Source organism: Lytechinus variegatus, chromosome 5, assembly GCF_018143015.1.
Source record: "Lytechinus variegatus isolate NC3 chromosome 5, Lvar_3.0, whole genome shotgun sequence".
Lineage (NCBI taxonomy): Eukaryota > Metazoa > Echinodermata > Echinoidea > Temnopleuroida > Toxopneustidae > Lytechinus > Lytechinus variegatus.
Window position 1 is genome coordinate 47,727,953 of NC_054744.1, and position 18,431 is coordinate 47,746,383.

Here is an 18,431-nt window from a genome sequence, read left to right on the forward strand (position 1 = left end):
TTGAGCGCTCTGGTGAATACAAAAATTATTCCCAAGTTACTAATGAAAAATAAATTGCAACTGTATGAAAATTAGTAATTTTGGTCACAAAAGTGATAGTTTAATGATTTTTTGAAGTGCGTGCTCTGTACAACATTGGCATACCATAGTCCTACCTGTAGATTCACCACAGACAGGGTGGTAGCAGTGAACAAGTGACCTATAGCAGGTTTCTATCTACACATTGATTACCATTAAATCTTGTGGCACTTGGATGGCGTGTCGTTGGTTATAGTAGACAGAATCACACCCAGAGGATCGGGGAGTTTATATTTCTTTTTTTTTTATTCGGAGAAATGTTAAAAATACATCGTTATAAGTAGAAAATATATGAAAAGTTTAAATACCTTTTTATGTGTAATAATAAGCAATTTGTTGCCTTTTCATGAGTCTTGACTTGAAACGTATGAATGGAAAAAGAAAACTAGATATGACCAGATAATTAGTCAAGAATACGTTAACCTACAGGACTGGGCAAATTTAAAATGCATTGAGGACTCAGGGGGTCATCATGGCCTCCCTTCTGATCTCGACCACTGTTCATGCGATCGCGCCGAAAATTGCCACGCACATTCTTTACCACAGAAGACAAGATCAACTATTTTTTAGTCCACATAATTCAGCTTTATTCCACTCATTTCATTTAAACTTTGTTGGGCTGTATCTGTCTATATATGGTATACAATTTGTTTTTGTTTGATGGAAGTGAAATAAATAAATTTGAATTTGAATTTTCTTTCTTTCTCTCTCTCTCTTTTTTTTTGGGGGGGGATTGAATTATCAAATTATGCTAGATATCCATATCTATATCTGATCATGACTTGGATGTTTTTAAATGTTTAGTTCATTGCGTTGATTTAGGAGTGATGGCACCATTTTTTCCTCATTTTATTATTTTTCCTGGAGACCAAATGCCAGTCATTTTTGTATGAGGACCCTTTTTTTCATGTCAAAATTTTGGGACATAAAGCACCCCCTTCAAAAAAAAAAATACTGATAAGATCTGTAAAACAGGATCTTTTTCATAGCAGGGTAAATTTAACTCGGTCTCTCAACATTTTGTTGCTTAGATCCATCCATCAGAATTCCTCTGACGTGGCCGGATGGGAAGTATGGTCTTCCTAGACCTTACAATGGGTGCCCTTCAAGAGACTGGGAAAAGGGATCTCGCTGGCAAGTAGGACTACCTACCAATAAGAACATCTTAGGCCTTACTGACACAAATATGTACCTTGCTGGTTGGGTTTGGGAGCATTCATCGAGACAAGAATTCTGCATAAAAACCGTTTCTGAAATCCAAGGTTCTAGATGGCAGTGGCAGCCTGGTTCATACTGTATCTACCGATACGGTTCAAGATGCCCACAAGGTATGTAATGTAACATTGAACTTTTTACAGCATTCTCGCCACTCTAAGGAGAGCTTTAGAAGCTTTAGGAGCAGACCCCACGACATTAAATATTTAAATAAAAAAGTAGTTGCAGTAATTAAACATCGATGTGATGAGAAACGTAAATTTGAACCAAGGTTAATTGTATCTTTGTCGGCGTAGATCCAAATCTAGCACAATCACAGTAAATAAACTTTTTAAAATCATGAACTGCAGGGGCGGATCCAGCCTTCGCCAATAGGGGTTGGGGCGAATTTTTTTTTCAGCACGAAGTTGATTTCTGTTTGTTTGAAGGGGTAGTCGTAATAGTCCCTATTAACTTTTAATCTTATAAATCAAAATCTATTCAATATATAAAAATCTCATAAGCCTATTTACATAGTGCGAGCGCGAGCTAATTTTTTGTTTGTTTTATTTCATGTATTTTGTCCTAAAATTTAAACATTCTGGGCAATGTTTGTGATCCTAAACGAGATGTGTTTCAACTAAATAACTGCGTGAAAAGCGCGAGCAGAAATTTTTAATATACGTTTTGATCACTGATCGAAAAAGGATCTGTTTACGGCGGCTTGCAGTTAGCCATGAAGACTTTACATATTTTAACAATTAGAAAATGAGAGCGCGAAGCGCGATCTGAAAATTTTGGCATTTCTACCTGAAGAATGGAAATTCTAAGCACTTTTTGTAATCGTGAAAAAGATAAGTATATAAGTAAACAATTGATGCGCGAAGCGCGAATGGAAAAATCAAGATTTACACCTAAGTATGGGACACTCGACCTAAAATCTGCATAAGCATTCTAAATACCCTTTTTATCATTAATTAATTAATCAATCAATCAATTCAAAAGGGTGGCAAGATAAATCGTCTAAGGAATGACGGTTAGCCCGATGGTGCACGAGAAGCCACACAGTTTGTAACTTGTGCTAGTTTTAATTCAATTCAATTGGTCCGAATCTGCATTTATCATTATGCATTAAGAAGAAAAAGTATATTGCCAGTCGGGTTGTATACACAGAGGCGTCGATCCTCAATAATTCCGCATGTGCAACTAAAAAATAAGATTGTAATGCTATACTTAAATCAGCAAACAAGATTGAGATACCAACTCCATTTTGATTTAAAATCGTGCTCAAAATGTCTGCTTTTCAGATTGGAATATAAAGCTTTTCAGTTCGTGCTCGCATCATTTCTGTACCAAAAACCCATACTATTCATGATTAAATAGGTGAATAGAATGTCCTGTTTTCAGTTCTAAACCTCAAAAGAACTCCCGCTTCGATTTGCAATAATTTTTTGTTGGATATATATCTTGTTCTTTATCAAAAGCGTCCAATAATCTGTCTTTTTTTTCCAGATCGAAATATCAAAATTTTCAGCTCGCGCTTTGCGCTTGCATCTATTGTTCTTCTAGATAACCATCTCAATCATTGGTACCAAAAATGCTCAGAATATCAAGCTTTCAGGTCAAAATAAAAAGAAATTTCAGCTCGTTCTCTAGTGAGATACATGTATCTATCCTCCTCATGAGTTACTGCAAAACAAACATAAACAGGTACATTTTTCCTGTTTTCATGTCATACTAAAAAATTTCAGCTCGCGCTCGCATTGTTGGTGAGGGTGAGATATGTGTCTCTTTCCCATGAGTCATATATATATATATATATAGGCCTATGTGTGGGTGGGTGAGTTTGTTCGTCTTGAGTGATAGAGCGCCTTTAGAACGTTGATTCATGATTTTGCCCCCCCCCCCATCTGAAAAATGGATCGACGCCCCTGTGTATACATCATGTTCAATAAACAGATCACTATGTACATGGTCCAGACAATTTTTGTCATTTTTTTTCTTTCGCATGAGTTTAGAATAGGCTCACTTGTAACACAATTTGCATTTTCAAAAAAAAAATATATAAGTAAACTACAACAATGAAGGAATTTCCAAGATCACCATGCATATCAACCACTCCCAAATGCCCTTATTTGTGATTTTAGTGGGGATAATGTTGAAAGATCCCCATCCACAAAAAAAACTGTGTCAATCATCCCCCCAACCAAGAATACCGATCGACACCCATGAAACAACCAATCAATATACAAATAACGCATGTTTATGAGTGCAATGGACAGAATTCTTGATGAGGTGAAAGATGAAATGATCCATTCAGTGAGGCGTAGCCGAGCTGAATGGATCATTATTTTATCTTTAATCGAATGAAGTATTCTGTTCATTGTACGAATGAACACACATTCATTATTTGGTTTATATGACACCCAAAACTTGATTTTTTTTCCATATGAAATTTATGAATTTCGATGCAAAACATGCTCATGCAGTGCGAGTTCGGTCTGTTGATTGTTACGTCATTACATCATGTGCACTGCTGGTGCCTGCAGCTGTATGGAAGCAGGAGACCGTCAAAAACACGGATATACGTCGTGTCGTAATTCAATTTACTACACGACGTAAATAATTACGTAGTGTAGTAATTCGAATTACTACACGACGTAAATAATTACGTAGTGTAGTAATTCGAATTACTACACGACGCAATTCCGAATTACTGCCCAACGATTTAATGTCATGACGTTAAATGAATTAGTGTCGCTACATCAAATAATTAAGGTCGTGTAGTAATTCGAATTACTACACGACGTAAATAATTACGTAGTGTAGTAATTCCAATTACTACACTACCTAAAGAATTACGTCGTGTAGCAAATAATTACTACACGACGTAATTCCGAATTACTGCTCAACGATTTAACGTCATGACGTTAAATCAACCAATGAGACCGTTCGTTATATGAGCGCAATGCGAAGAGCTGAGACTACAGAGTATTGTACAGGAACGTACCGGCAGGAAGTTAGTTGGATGTCCTGACTAATCTCTTGGTGCCGCCAGTGGATAGAGTAAAAAAAACAAGGAGAGAGAGATTACATAATAGGAGAGAGAGAAGCGAAAGGGGGAGATTGGAAAGAAAAGAAGGGGGAACGGGAGAGAAAGAGAAGGGAAGTTAGTTGGATGTTCGATATTCGATATTCAAACTGTGAAGTTGGTTTGATATTCAGGTTCGATATGCAAACGCCTGTGAAGCTGGACCATATTTTTTTTTTGGTGTGAAATCGCCATTTTGTTTCCGCTCAAGCGCGATCGCATCAATTGTATAGGTGTATACCCATCGTGTTCATGATTACAAAAAGTGCTTAGAACGTCCAGATATCATCCCGGATATCAAAGCTCTTCGGCTCGTGAGATATCATTTTCATGGACCAATTAATTATGCAAACTGCTAGTCCTTAACAGGTCCCTTTTCAAGTCACTGATTAGAGACTACATTTAAAATAAAATTTAGCTTGCGCCCCACGCTCTGTTTTTTAAAAAAATGTGTGTCACCCTCCCCCTGGCCCCAAAATGTTACTTTGTCTCCTCCTAGGTTAAAAACCTTGGTGCCGTCACATGCCACGGACCCGATCCGCATAGCACTGCCCCCCAAAAAAGTTCTACAACCGAGAATAGGAAATGATAATAGGAAAGAAAGGAAAGAAAGATGAAAGATACGTCATTTTATGCATACCATGTCAAAATCAATCTCAAAGTTAAAGTTTTTTTTCTCTCGCTGGCTCGAGACTTATTATTAAGCAAATTTTTGCTGCATGCGCCATTGTGTGCCCCCTCTTTTTGTTCTTATAACGCACTGAGCTTGGGGCTTCGCCCTATTGCTCGGGGCACAATCATAAAACATCCTGTTCATACAATGATATGACCCCTCCGTTCTCCCTTCTCTTTCTCTCCCGTTCCCCCTCCTTTTCTTTCCAATCTCCCCCTTTCGCTTCTCTCTCTTCTATTATATATTCTCTCTTTCCTTGTTTTTTTTTTTACTCTATCCACTGGCGGCACCAAGAGATTAGTCAGGACATCCAACTAACTTCCTGCCGGTACGTTCCTGTACAATACTCTGTAGTCTCAGCTCTTCGCATTGCGCTCATATAACGAACGGTCTCATTGGTTGATTTAACGTCATGACGTTAAATCGTTGAGCAGTAATTCGGAATTACGTCGTGTAGTAATTATTTGCTACACGACGTAATTCTTTAGGTAGTGTAGTAATTGGAATTACTACACTACGTAATTATTTACGTCGTGTAGTAATTCGAATTACTACACGACCTTAATTATTTGATGTAGCGACACTAATTCATTTAACGTCATGACATTAAATCGTTGGGCAGTAATTCGGAATTGCGTCGTGTAGTAATTCGAATTACTACACTACGTAATTATTTACGTCGTGTAGTAATTCGAATTACTACACTACGTAATTATTTACGTCGTGTAGTAAATTGAATTACGACACGACGTATATACGTGTTTTTGACGGTCTCCTGCTTCCATACAGCTGCAGTCCTTGTGCGCGTGTGCAATGGACAAAATCGTATGGATCGGTATGGATCCAAAATTGCACAATGAATTGATACAAAATTGCACGGTTGATGACGTCATTGCAAACAACCAATCAAATCACAAGGATCTATCTAGGTGTCATATAAAGTAGAATGAATTGCACGTTTTGTATATCTTTATACATAGCCCTTCATATGGGGTCCCCCCCCAAAAAAAAAAATAAAATAAAAAATCGGCTCAGAATATATTGCTTTTATCCCCTACTGCTAAGATTGGATGCATGGTAAATAAAAACACAATTTTATACAACGCATATTTTATCTTTACATTCTTTCATTGCAGGCTTCACTTCTAGTTACATAGACTGGAATTATGGGGATGGCGTACATTTGGCCGATGAGGGCGTGGTGCCAGCTGGAACACAGACTAAACAAGAGTTCTGCTGCCGAGCAGATAACACCGCGACACAGGCAATACACTTACCCACCGATTCCAACTTTATGCTTCTGACAGTTTTTGATACCTGTCAACAAGTACGTAATTCTTTTATCATCTTCTATTTAATATTAAAGCTGAGGGGGGGGGGGTGGTGCCGCTTTTCAAAACTCTTTTTATCATGATTATTTATCAATATTATTATACAATAATGCATGCAGTCGTGTGCGTTAAGTGGAAATGCAGAGCACGCGAGATTTCTTTAGATCGGTGCCGCACTGGGCACGAGCCGCTGACGGCGAGTGTGCCGTGACCATAGAGATGTATATTGACACTAGAGTAATCGCTCGCATTGACGCGCGCGTATGGCAAGCCGTATTGACATATATTGTGATTTTGTGATATCACGAATTCGAATTACTGATATCACGAATTCGAATTACTGATATCACTAATTCGATTTAGTGATATCACTAATTCGATTTAGTGATATCACCAAATCGAATTAGTGATATCACTAATTCCCATATGTTTTTCACACAAATCCCTTTTTTGATATCAAGAAATAGAATTTGTGATATCACTAAATCGAATTAGTGATATCACTAAATCGAATTAGTGATATCACAAATTCGAATTTGTGATATCACTAAATGAATTTGTGATATCAAAAATTCGAATTAGTGATATCACTAATTCGAATTAGTGATATCACTAATTCGATTTAGTGATATCAAAAAAGGGGTTTGTGTAGTAAATGAATAGAAATTAGTGATATCACTAATTCGAATTTGTGATATCACAAAATGAATTTGTGATATCACTAAATCGAATTAGTGATATCACTAAATCGAATTAGTGATATCACTAAATCGAATATGTGATATCACTAATTCCAAATTTTTGATATCACAAATTCATTTAGTGATATCACTAATACGATTTTGTGATATCATTAATTCGACTTAGTGATATCACTAATTCGAATTAGTGATATCACTAATTTGATTTAGTGATATCACTAATTCGAATTAGTGATATCACAAAATGACGGTATTTTGAGCTTTACTTTAGTGCTAGAATTCAAGTGGTATTTTGAGCTTTACTTTAGTGCTAGAATTCACCTGGTATTTTGAGCTTTACTTTAGTGCTAGAATTCACGTCGTATTTTGAGCTTTACTTTAGTGCTAGAATTCACGTCGTATTTTGAGCTTTACTTTAGTGCTTGAATTCACGTCGTATTTTGAGCTTTACTTTAGTGCTAGAATTCACGTCGTATTTTGAGCTTTACTTTAGTGCTAGAATTCACGTCGTATTTTGAGCTTTACTTTAGTGCTAGAATTCACGTCGTATTTTGAGCTTTACTTTAGTGCTAGAATTCACGTCGTATTTTGAGCTTTACTTTAGTGCTCAAATTCAGCTCTGTTTCTATCGCTAGTTTAGCGTTTTAATTCACTTGGTATTTATTACATTGATGCAAAAAATAACCTGTGATCTAAACCTTTACATTAGTGCAATAATTCAGTTCAGATTTTTTTTTTTTGCACTTTATTCGTTTAAATCGATTGGCAACATATCAAGAATGAAATTAAGGATATGTTGCCAATTTCTATGTAATCATTCAGTATTCTCTTTTGACGTATGATATTTTGGGGTTTGTTTTTTTTTATTACAAAAAATGAACAACTTATACTTTATTTGCATTTTTATGGTTGAAATTTAGTTTTGAGTGGCACATTAGACAAAAAAAATGAACGCTAATTGTGCAAAAATTGGCAACATATCAGTAATTCATTTTGTGATATGTTGCCAATTTGTTGTTTTTAAATATTATTTTTTCGACATCGCGTCTACTACACACTCTCGCTAAACTACACTCACGTTGCCACAATCTTCATGTGCCAATCCATCATTAATTATCTCTTCATGTTTTATGGACAATTCCAAATTAACCGCAACTTTTTCTCGGCGGGGCAGAAGCAAAAGTCGGGGTGCGGTTTATACACGGTGACAGGTCTGAGCCAGCCCGCCGTAACCCCTCCCGTACATGTACGATGTCTGCCAGTTCACAACACATCGAGTGGCCGGGCGTAGCCGCCCAGGCAATGTCGTTTAGTGGGGTATGAGCCGCGGGTAATGGGAAGCGATTATTGCAATATTAATTAAATGTTGTCCATAACAAACGCACCCACCTTCATGACACTAATTTTGACTTTATTCTCGATTCAAAGTAGTGAAGTTCCCTGGCGAATTTAAAGAGACGCCAAGCATACTCGGTAATATTCCGCTGAGCGAGAGTTGAGTGAGCTTAGAGATTGCGTTGTAAGGGAACTTCACTACTTTGAAGCGAGAATAAAGTCAAAATTAGTGTCATGAAGGTGGGTGCGTTTGTTAAGGACAACATTTAATTAATATTGCAATAATCGCTTCCCATTACCCGCGGCTCATACCCCTCTAAACGACATTGCCTGGGCGGCTACGCCCGGCCACTCGATGTGTTGTGAACTGGCAGACATCGTACATGTACGGGAGGGGTTACGGCGGGCTGGCTCAGACCGGACCCGTCACCGTGTATAAACCGCACCCCCGACTTTTGCTTCTGCCCCGCCGAGAAAAAGGTGCAGTTAATTATACACCGTTACTTACGGTACTCAAATTTGGAATTGTCCATAAAACATGAAGAGATAATTAATGATGGATTGGCACATGAAGATTGTGGCAACGTGAGTGTAGTTTAGCGAGAGTGTGTAGTAGACGCGATGTCGAAAAAATAATAATAATATTTAAAAACAACAAATTGGCAACATATCACGAAATGAATTACTGATATGTTGCCAATTTTTGCACAATTAGCGTTCATTTTTTTTGTCTAATGTGCCACTCAAAACTAAATTTCAACCATGAAAATGCAAATAAAGTATAAGTTGTTCATTTTTTTGTAATAAAAAAACAAACCCCAAAATATCATACGTCAAAAGAGAATACTGAATGATTACATAGAAATTGGCAACATATCCTTAATTTCATTCTTGATATGTTGCCAATCGATTTAAACGAATAAAGTGCAAAAAAAAATCAGAACTGAATTATTGCACTAATGTAAAGGTTTAGATCACAGGTTATTTTTTGCATCAATATAATAAATACCAAGTGAATTAAAACGCTAAACTAGCGATAGAAACAGAGCTGAATTTGAGCACTAAAGTAAAGCTCAAAATACGACGTGAATTCTAGCACTAAAGTAAAGCTCAAAATACGACGTGAATTCTAGCACTAAAGTAAAGCTCAAAATACGACGTGAATTCTAGCACTAAAGTAAAGCTCAAAATACGACGTGAATTCTAGCACTAAAGTAAAGCTCAAAATACGACGTGAATTCTAGCACTAAAGTAAAGCTCAAAATACGACGTGAATTCTAGCACTAAAGTAAAGCTCAAAATACCACGTGAATTCTAGCACTAAAGTAAAGCTCAAAATACGACGTGAATTCTAGCACTAAAGTAAAGCTCAAAATTCGACGTGAATTCTAGCACTAAAGTAAAGCTCAAAATACCACGTGAATTCTAGCACTAAAGTAAAGCTCGAAATCAAAGCGATATCTTTCACAACATGAGTGCTAAATTTCTTTTGTCATTTTGTGATATCACTAATTCGAATTAGTGATATCACTAATTCGAATTAGTGATATCACTAATTCGAATTTTTGATATCACAAATTCATTTAGTGATATCACAAATTCGAATTTGTGATATCACTAATTCGATTTAGTGATATCACTAATTCGATTTAGTGATATCACAAATTCTATTTCTTGATATCAAAAAAGGGATTTGTGTGAAAAACATATGGGAATTAGTGATATCACTAATTCGATTTGGTGATATCACTAAATCGAATTAGTGATATCACTAAATCGAATTAGTGATATCAGTAATTCCAATTAGTGATATCAGTAATTCGAATTCGTGATATCACAAAATCACAATATATGTCAATACGGCTTGCCATACGCGCGTAATGCGGCTGTGATTCCATGTATTGCGCAGCCGCCATCTTAAAGAGGGCAAGAGTGCGGATTTATTACACACGGCTCTATGAGAGAATATCACATATTTCACTTTTTTACATTATATTTTCAATTTAATGCTGTATGCAACGTTAAAATCACAAGGCAAAACATTTTTATGTTAAAATATATGATAACCATGCATATTTTATAAAGGAGATGGACTGAACATCCAGAAAACGGGGGAAAAAGGCGACGAGGTCGACTGAGTGTAGTTATTCAATATGTAAGCCATTATATAGCATATACCGTGACAAGGGTGTTAGATAAGGTCAACTTAACACTTTAGAGTGTTCATATGTTCTCTTGATTTGGTGCTCATTTGACACTCAGTGTTCAAGCAATATACTGTATTGAAATAATACTTAGAGTGTAAAATAAACACCAAATACTCAGAAGTGTTGAAACAACTTGGTGCTTATTTGACACTCCGGCAGTGTTCAAGCAATATACTGTGTTGAAACAACACTTAGAGTGTAAAATAAACACTAAATACTCAGAAGTGTTGAAACAACACTGTGACAGGTGTTGGATAGAAATATTTTAACAAAAATTATTGTTGAAGTTACACTTCACTCTGGAGTAACTCAACTTCACTGTCAGTTCTTGGGGTATATTTTTAAAAAATACCCTAGTGTTAAGTTACACCATCAGGCTGCAGGTGTTGAAGAACTTGAAATCGGACACAAATGGTGTGAATCCGAACCGTGAAACAACACCAAAGCTGGTGTTGGTATTTTTTTACACCAACGGGTGATTTAAACTTTCGTTTAAATGTTCGTTTCTGCAGGTGTTCGAGGGTGTCAAATGAACACCAAATGGTGTCAACTTCATAACGTTCTCCGACTCGTGTTCAAATCGAACACCAAGACTGGTGTTGATATATTTTAACATCCTAAATGTTGGTAATCTTAACACCAGTGGCATTGTAACTCCAACACCAGATGGTGTGGTCCTTTATTGATTGGGCTGCTAGATTTAACACCCGTGGTGTTAAATGTAGCTATAACGTCGCATAGTCTCCAATATTATATTTAATGGGATTATCAGTGATTCACCATATGATTTCTACTTTGATTTCCTCAAAATTAACTGAAAGGAGGGGAAATCCAGACCAAGCCCTGATCTACATCATATAATGCACGTACAGCAACCTATCCCCCCCCCCCGTTTTCTGGATGTTCAGTCCATCTCCTTTATAAAATATGCATGGTTATCATATATTTTAACATAAAAATGTTTTGCCTTGTGATTTTAACGTTGCATACAGCATTAAATTGAAAATATAATGTAAAAAAGTGAAATATGTGATATTCTCCCATAGAGCCGTGTGTTATAAATCCGCGCTCTTGCCCTCTTTAAGATGGCGGCCGCCCCGAACATGGATTCACAGCAATTTGATGAAGTCCGCCCTCTAGTGTCAATAATATACATCTCTATGGCCGTGACTTCTACCGTACTGGGTCTCACGGGCCTAATCACCAGTGGCAGGCCCTAGATATTCATTCGAGCCAACCCATTGCTATTTTTTTTATTTTGATATGGCTGATTGACAAAGTGTATGCATATGATTGTCCATCTAACACTGATTCTATTTTTGGTAATTACTGAACTTCCTTTTCCCTAATTGGGAAGAAATATCACCAATTTTGGACTATATTTTGACTGGCGGAAGGATTACGGCTATTTTGCTGTTTGAGTTGATGAATCTGCTCCCCCCGACGGTGTCTTCAAACACGCCAATTTATTTTTAAAATGAGCCGGTCGAGGGACCCTTTTCTGGTCAGATATGGATTGCCAGATATAAATCCTATCCACTGGTAGTAAACATTCGACCCCCGAATTTCATCCTTATTTTTTATGAATTTTTTAAAGTGCCAATTTAACACATGAGTCTATGGGGAATGAATTAGGCCTGTGAGACCACTGGTCTGCTTGAGCGTGCAATGTCACTTTTCGTTGCGCACCTTTTGCACTGCCGTGCATGCACAAAAAAAGCTGGATGTCATGTGACGCGTATTGCCCAATCGCGATGTTTGAAATAATACACCTACTTTATAACATGTTGTCATATCATTATTTCGTTCGTAATAAGCATCATTTTTTTTATTATTATTATCACGATCCTTTATTTTTTCTTGTAATCATCAATGACATTATTTTGCTGTTTTCACCATCGCCATCATCATCATCACCATTATCATCATCTTCACCACCATCATCACCACCACCATCATCATCACAATCATCATTATCGTCATCACCACCATCATCACCCCTTGTTTGTTTTTAGAAATTCAAGGAATCTTCTTTGTTTTTAAGCGAATAGAATACTATGCCGGATACAATGTTACAATCCTCTTTGAGGGACAACCGTATGTGTATGAAATCGTAGCCTGTTACCGTGCGATTCCTGTTCGGTTTCGTTAAAGGACAAGTCCACCCCAACAAAAAGTTGAATAGAAAATTCAACAAGCATAACACTGAAAATTCCATCAAAATCGGAAGTAAAATAAGAAAGTTATGACATTTTAAAATTTCGCTTAATCTCACAAAACAGTTATCCAAGTCTGTATGGAAGTTAGTGACGACGTCACCCACTCACTATTTCTTTTATATTTTTTTTAGTATGAAATATTCTAATTTTTCCCTCATCGCAATGTGAAACAAACTTTTATTCCTCCTTGAACATGTGACACTACCATTATTTTAACAATTTATGGTTAGGTCAAGTTGGTCCGTTTTGTCAAATCTGTAAAAAATGAAACATTGTATAATTCAAACAATACAAAAAACAAAAGAAATTGTGGGGGACATCATCGACTGTCTCATTTGCATATCACTGAGTTGTTTATGTAACTGTTTTGTAAAAAATAAGCGAAACTCGAAAATGTCATAACTTTCTTATTTTACATCTGATTTTGATGAAATGTTCAGCATTATGCTTGTTTTTTTTCTCTCTCTCTATCGATTCACATCAACAATTTTGTGGGGTGCACTTCACCTTCAACAAGTCATGGTTCGGGATTATGAAAATTGAGAATAATCATGCACTATGGCATTGTAGCCTCGTAGTAAATTTGATTTTTCTACCCTAAGCGAAAAGACCGTTTGTAGGCCTACTTGTAGATTTTTTTAGAAAACAAGATATTAAAATAATAATACCATTCCACTTTTATACTAGTATAAATAGTAAAAATAAGCCAAGCATGGACTGTTCCATAGAATATTATTTTCTTCACAAACAGAAGAATTGCACATTGCTAAAAGAAAGGAAAAATTTAATATCCGCTAAACAAAATGGAAATGCATTATGCCATTATTTAATTTCAACAAATCACAACATACAATATTTCCTTTACTTACCTTTTTATGCCCCCGCAGACGAAGTCCGGAGGGGCATTAAGCGTTGCCCCTGGCCGTCCGTCCGTCCTTCTGTCTGTCTGTCCACCCCCCCCCCACTTGGTTTCCGCTCAATAACTTGAAAAATGTTCAATGGATTTTTTTTTTGGTGTGTAGGTAGATGAAACCAAAATACAGGCTAAGTTCGAATTTGGAGTCCGCAGGTCAAAGATGAAAGGTCATAGCTCATTAAATATGCGAGTTGGTGTCCGCGCAATAATTCGAAACATATATATTTAACGGATTTTAAAGATGTTGGGTGTGTAGGTATATAGATGACATCCAAATACAGGCTAAGTTCGAATTCGGATTCCGCAAGTCAAAGGCCAAAGGTCACAGCTCATATCCAACAGAATTTAAAAAATGTTTGGTGTGTAGGTAGATGACAGCAACATACAGGCTAAGTTCGAATTCGGAGTCTGCAGGTCAAAGGTAAGAGCTAATTAAATATGCAAGTTGGTTTCCGCATGATAACTTATGAAATATTCAACAGATTAAAAAAAAATTGAAGTGTGTAGGTAGATGACACCAAAATACAGGCGAAGTTCAAATTCGGAGTCCGCAGGATAAAGGTCACAGCTCACTGTATGCGCGAGTTGGTTCAAAGGTCTAAATTTGTTCATTATATATATGCATATTGGTTTCTGCACGATATTAAGTTCAATCACATTGAATGAATTTCTGATCGCGTTAAGCGGGGGCATCTGTGTCCTTTTTACACGTCAAATTTCTAGTTTGTTACATTATTTGCACTACTCAACGCACCTGTACCTATTTTTTTTTTTTTTTTGGGGGGGGTAATCATTATATAAACACAAAAATGTGAATATTATCCCTTGAAATGTTGAATTATTATGTTTTTCTGAAGGCATCAATAGAAATCATAAAAATAATAAAAAGAATGATCTTATAAATACAGGTAAACGGTATGAGTGTGAAGAAGCTGTGGCTATACCTTGCGACTGACCAGACGACTCAACACGAGCCTCAGGACGAGGGTCCTGGCGCTCAAGTGGATACAGAAGGAGTGACATTAAACTTCTGCTACTACTACACTGATCCTAATGACATTGTGTTCTCTCATGAGAAAATGACTACACAGGCTGTAGTGGAGGTAATAAAATTACAAAATGCCTACTTAAACGTAGCAATGCAGGGCTGATGGAGTACATGGGTAATGTCACTACCAGAACAGGCAGGGTGGCCGACAAACTTCTCCATGTTACCGAATTATCAACACATTGTTTGTTCCGACCGAGCGAAGCGAGCAATGAAAAAACGTCTCCATTTTCATTGATTGCCACATTAGGGTACATTAACATCAAATATTAAAAAAGAAGCATCCACATAAAAAAAATGAAGAGAAAGACAAAAAGATAAATGAAACAAAAGCATATTTTACAGTGATAAATGTTATTAATCATCATGATGAGAATCACTGGAAGACATCATTATCAATGCATTTAATTCAGGCAACAAAAGTCTTGTGTTGTAATGATAGTAATAGTATAGGGCCTAGAAAACGCATTTCACATCTGTACCATAGCACTTTAGTTTTTACCAACGAACGTAGAGGGCAGCAACACACGGCAGTGTTGCACTGCCACTGATCTCTCCACATATATATACTGATACATCTCTGTCTCTCCACTAACCTCGTGGAGAGATCAGTGTGCACCACAGAAATACAATAGTTAACAATAGACCAGTTCGTAGTTACTTCATGGGCAATTTTGGTCAAATGACCTTTCATTTCTTTCATCATGATACTAGGCAGATTTCAAAGCAAGATATTACTTAAGCTTGCCTTACATAGCAGGATGAAGAAATTGAATAGACCAGGTGACTAGAATAGCACACCAATGAACACTTAATGAAGGTATTTGTTGCATTCCTACTTTGAATGCATTCCTACTTTGAATGCATATCTTAGCATGTTGCACAATGTACTTGACAAACTGTGAAATACCAGTCGTTCGTGGAAGCATTGTTGTTTTTGTGGATGTAAATGAAAACGACAATCAAAAGAATATATGAATAATCAAGACATCAAAGTTGGTGCTTATCTCATTAGATTTTAAAGCACCATGCCACTTAATGACCTTCTTCTGATCATGCGTAGAATCTTTTGATCATGCGCAGAAAGGAACTACGAACTGGCTTATTCGTTGGTGTGCACCACTGATCTCTCCCTTAGGGTTAGTGGAGAGATCAGTGGTGTGCACCACCACCACTGAGATCAGTGGTGTGCACTGCTCTGTGTTGCTGCCCTCTACGTTCGTTGGTGTTTACATTGAAAAGGTTACATTAAACACATAAAAGTATTATAGAACAAATACTGTAGACCTATGTTTTGTTGCCAGTATTATGAATGTTTGCTTTCAAAATATCCTACAGGTCCTTTATAACGGGAAAGAAGAAGTCACATCTGCTTGTCGGCAAATTTGAATTATCAGAATATCTAAACATAACTTATTGCATGTTGATATCCTTTTGGTGAATAAATTGATTGCCTGTGCGTCGCGCCAAAACGTAAGAAAAAACAACAACATACGCATAATGTGCAACGTGCTATGATGTGTAAATCTATCACAAAATTAGATTTTTTTATGTAAAAGGTTTCAGAAATTTTGCCAAAACGCCATGTCTTGCATCTCAATACTTGTTTTACTCATTACGCTTGTTATGGGCTTGCTGTTTGCGATTTGCCTCTTGAATAATATCGTGTGATTATTTTGATTCTACGAACAAGTACTCGTATGGGTGGTTGCCGCTGGTACATGATCTTTTTTTCGAATTGATTTACTGTCCAATTTCACAATTATGTCATTTGTATTTAATCTTTATCAGCACATTTTGTTATTTTGGTGTTATGGTTTATTCTATGTTTTGTTAATTATAATTTTCTAAACTGTTAAGTTGAGATTGCTGAAGACATGAGTTTATGCATGCAATTCTGTGTTCACTTTAGACCATGATTATTATGGCATGATAAAATTTGTTGATCTTAGAATATAGGATATCCCTAGAATTGTAGGTTGATCACACTCATAATGATAAGATTGAGTATACCTTCTACCTTTTTTATGATATTATTTTTTTATTGCTAGCTTCCAATTAATTCACTTTTGATAATATTTTATTGGGCATGTTGCGTATGATTTCAAAGTGTATAAATATTACATTTTAATCAATGAATATTGTGATTTCAATGTAACTTGATCTTTTAAGATGAAAATTTGCAAATTTCTTATGAATTATAGCAGGAATATGATTATTTGCAGAAACTTTATTACCACCCTCAAGATTTATCGTATTTCAAGTAAAAATATTTAATTAGTTTTATCATTAATTTCAGGGGCGGATCAAAGAAATTACAAAAACGGGGAGCACTTACTCGATGTTTTCCAGGATCCGTGCCTGAATTATTTACTCTCTTTTGTCTTAAAGGGGAATCCAGCCTTGGCCATAAAATGTTATGTTGGGAAGGAGAAAAATAAATTAAACAGAATGGTGAAAGTTTGAAAGAAATCGGACAAGCAATGAGAAAGTTATAGCTGCTTTTAAATTGAGATCACTAATACTAAGTAGATTTCAAATTGGCAAATGTGTAAGTAAATTATGACAAGGGGCAAGGACAACTTTCCCATAGGCCATGTACTTTATTATCAGGGATTTGTGGTTTTCTCCTAAGTACCCATTCCCCTGGGGCAGTAATCTAAATATAACGCAGGTAGTATATTGTAGTATGTCCTCATGAAAGAAAAATATAATTTGAAATAAAACTTTTGGGAAAAATGACATTTTAGCCATAATATGTATTGGAGTACATGGAAGAGTAGTCCTTGCCTTACATCACTATGACATCCCATATGCGGCCAATTTGAAGTCTCCATGTGTATAGTGATTACCAATATTTACAACTTTTAAAAATTCATAACTTTCTTGTTGTTTGTCCAATATTGTTCAAACTTTCACCTATCAACTTGTCTGATTTTTCTTTTCCTTATAAAAACAAGTTTTTATTTGGGTTGGATTCCCCTTTAACGATTTTTATTTCGATCGAATTATTCTGTTTGAGATGTTCCATGGTTATTTTGTTTAAGTTTGATTTTTAAGTTTCAGTTTTGGTTGATCCAGTGAAAGATTAGACCATTTCTCAGTAGTGAGCCTATTTCAAAGAACAAATAATAAAAAAAAACGAGAGAAGATGCTACATTATCATCAAAGAATGAAATTAATATGTACAATAATTGAAGGAAACGAATTATTTAACTGCCCCTACACTTTTGTGCATGAGGTTGAAATGTTAGTTGTAAGTTATTCATGTCATGGGACCTCTTTATATCCATTATACCCATACCTTTACAGAGGCTGATCAATGCTCAATACTGCATTTTATAGATTATGCTCCACATTGTAAGAAGGTGTTAATCATTTTTTAATGTTCTCGCTGACTGATTCGGTCATTTGACTTCCATTATTTTAATTCTTCTTGTTTTTTTTCCAATCAAAGTTGGTGTTCGGTGATATGTTCGTATCGTAATTCTGCATTAAACATGGTAAAAAGGGAATACACTGTGCAGTCTCATTATTTTCTTGTTTTTGTTTTTAACCTTACATAGGCCTATATGATAGACCTAAGAAGGTGCAATCACGTGTACAACTGCCTGTAGTCATGGGCCCGTATTCTGAAG

At 36.2% G+C, this 18,431-nt stretch overlaps 1 protein-coding gene across 1 annotated transcript in view; it reads left to right on the forward strand.

Moving 5' to 3' along the window:
* LOC121415492 overlaps positions 1-14,896 on the forward strand; it is a 31,477-nt gene extending 16,581 nt beyond the window's left edge. The window contains exons 5-7 of the mRNA XM_041608691.1: positions 1,110-1,406; positions 6,173-6,363; positions 14,654-14,896. Of these exons, the coding sequence (XP_041464625.1) occupies positions 1,110-1,406; positions 6,173-6,363; positions 14,654-14,896 (731 nt within the window). The remainder of the gene's footprint in view (positions 1-1,109; positions 1,407-6,172; positions 6,364-14,653) is intronic.
* Positions 14,897-18,431: the final 3,535 nt, after the last annotated feature.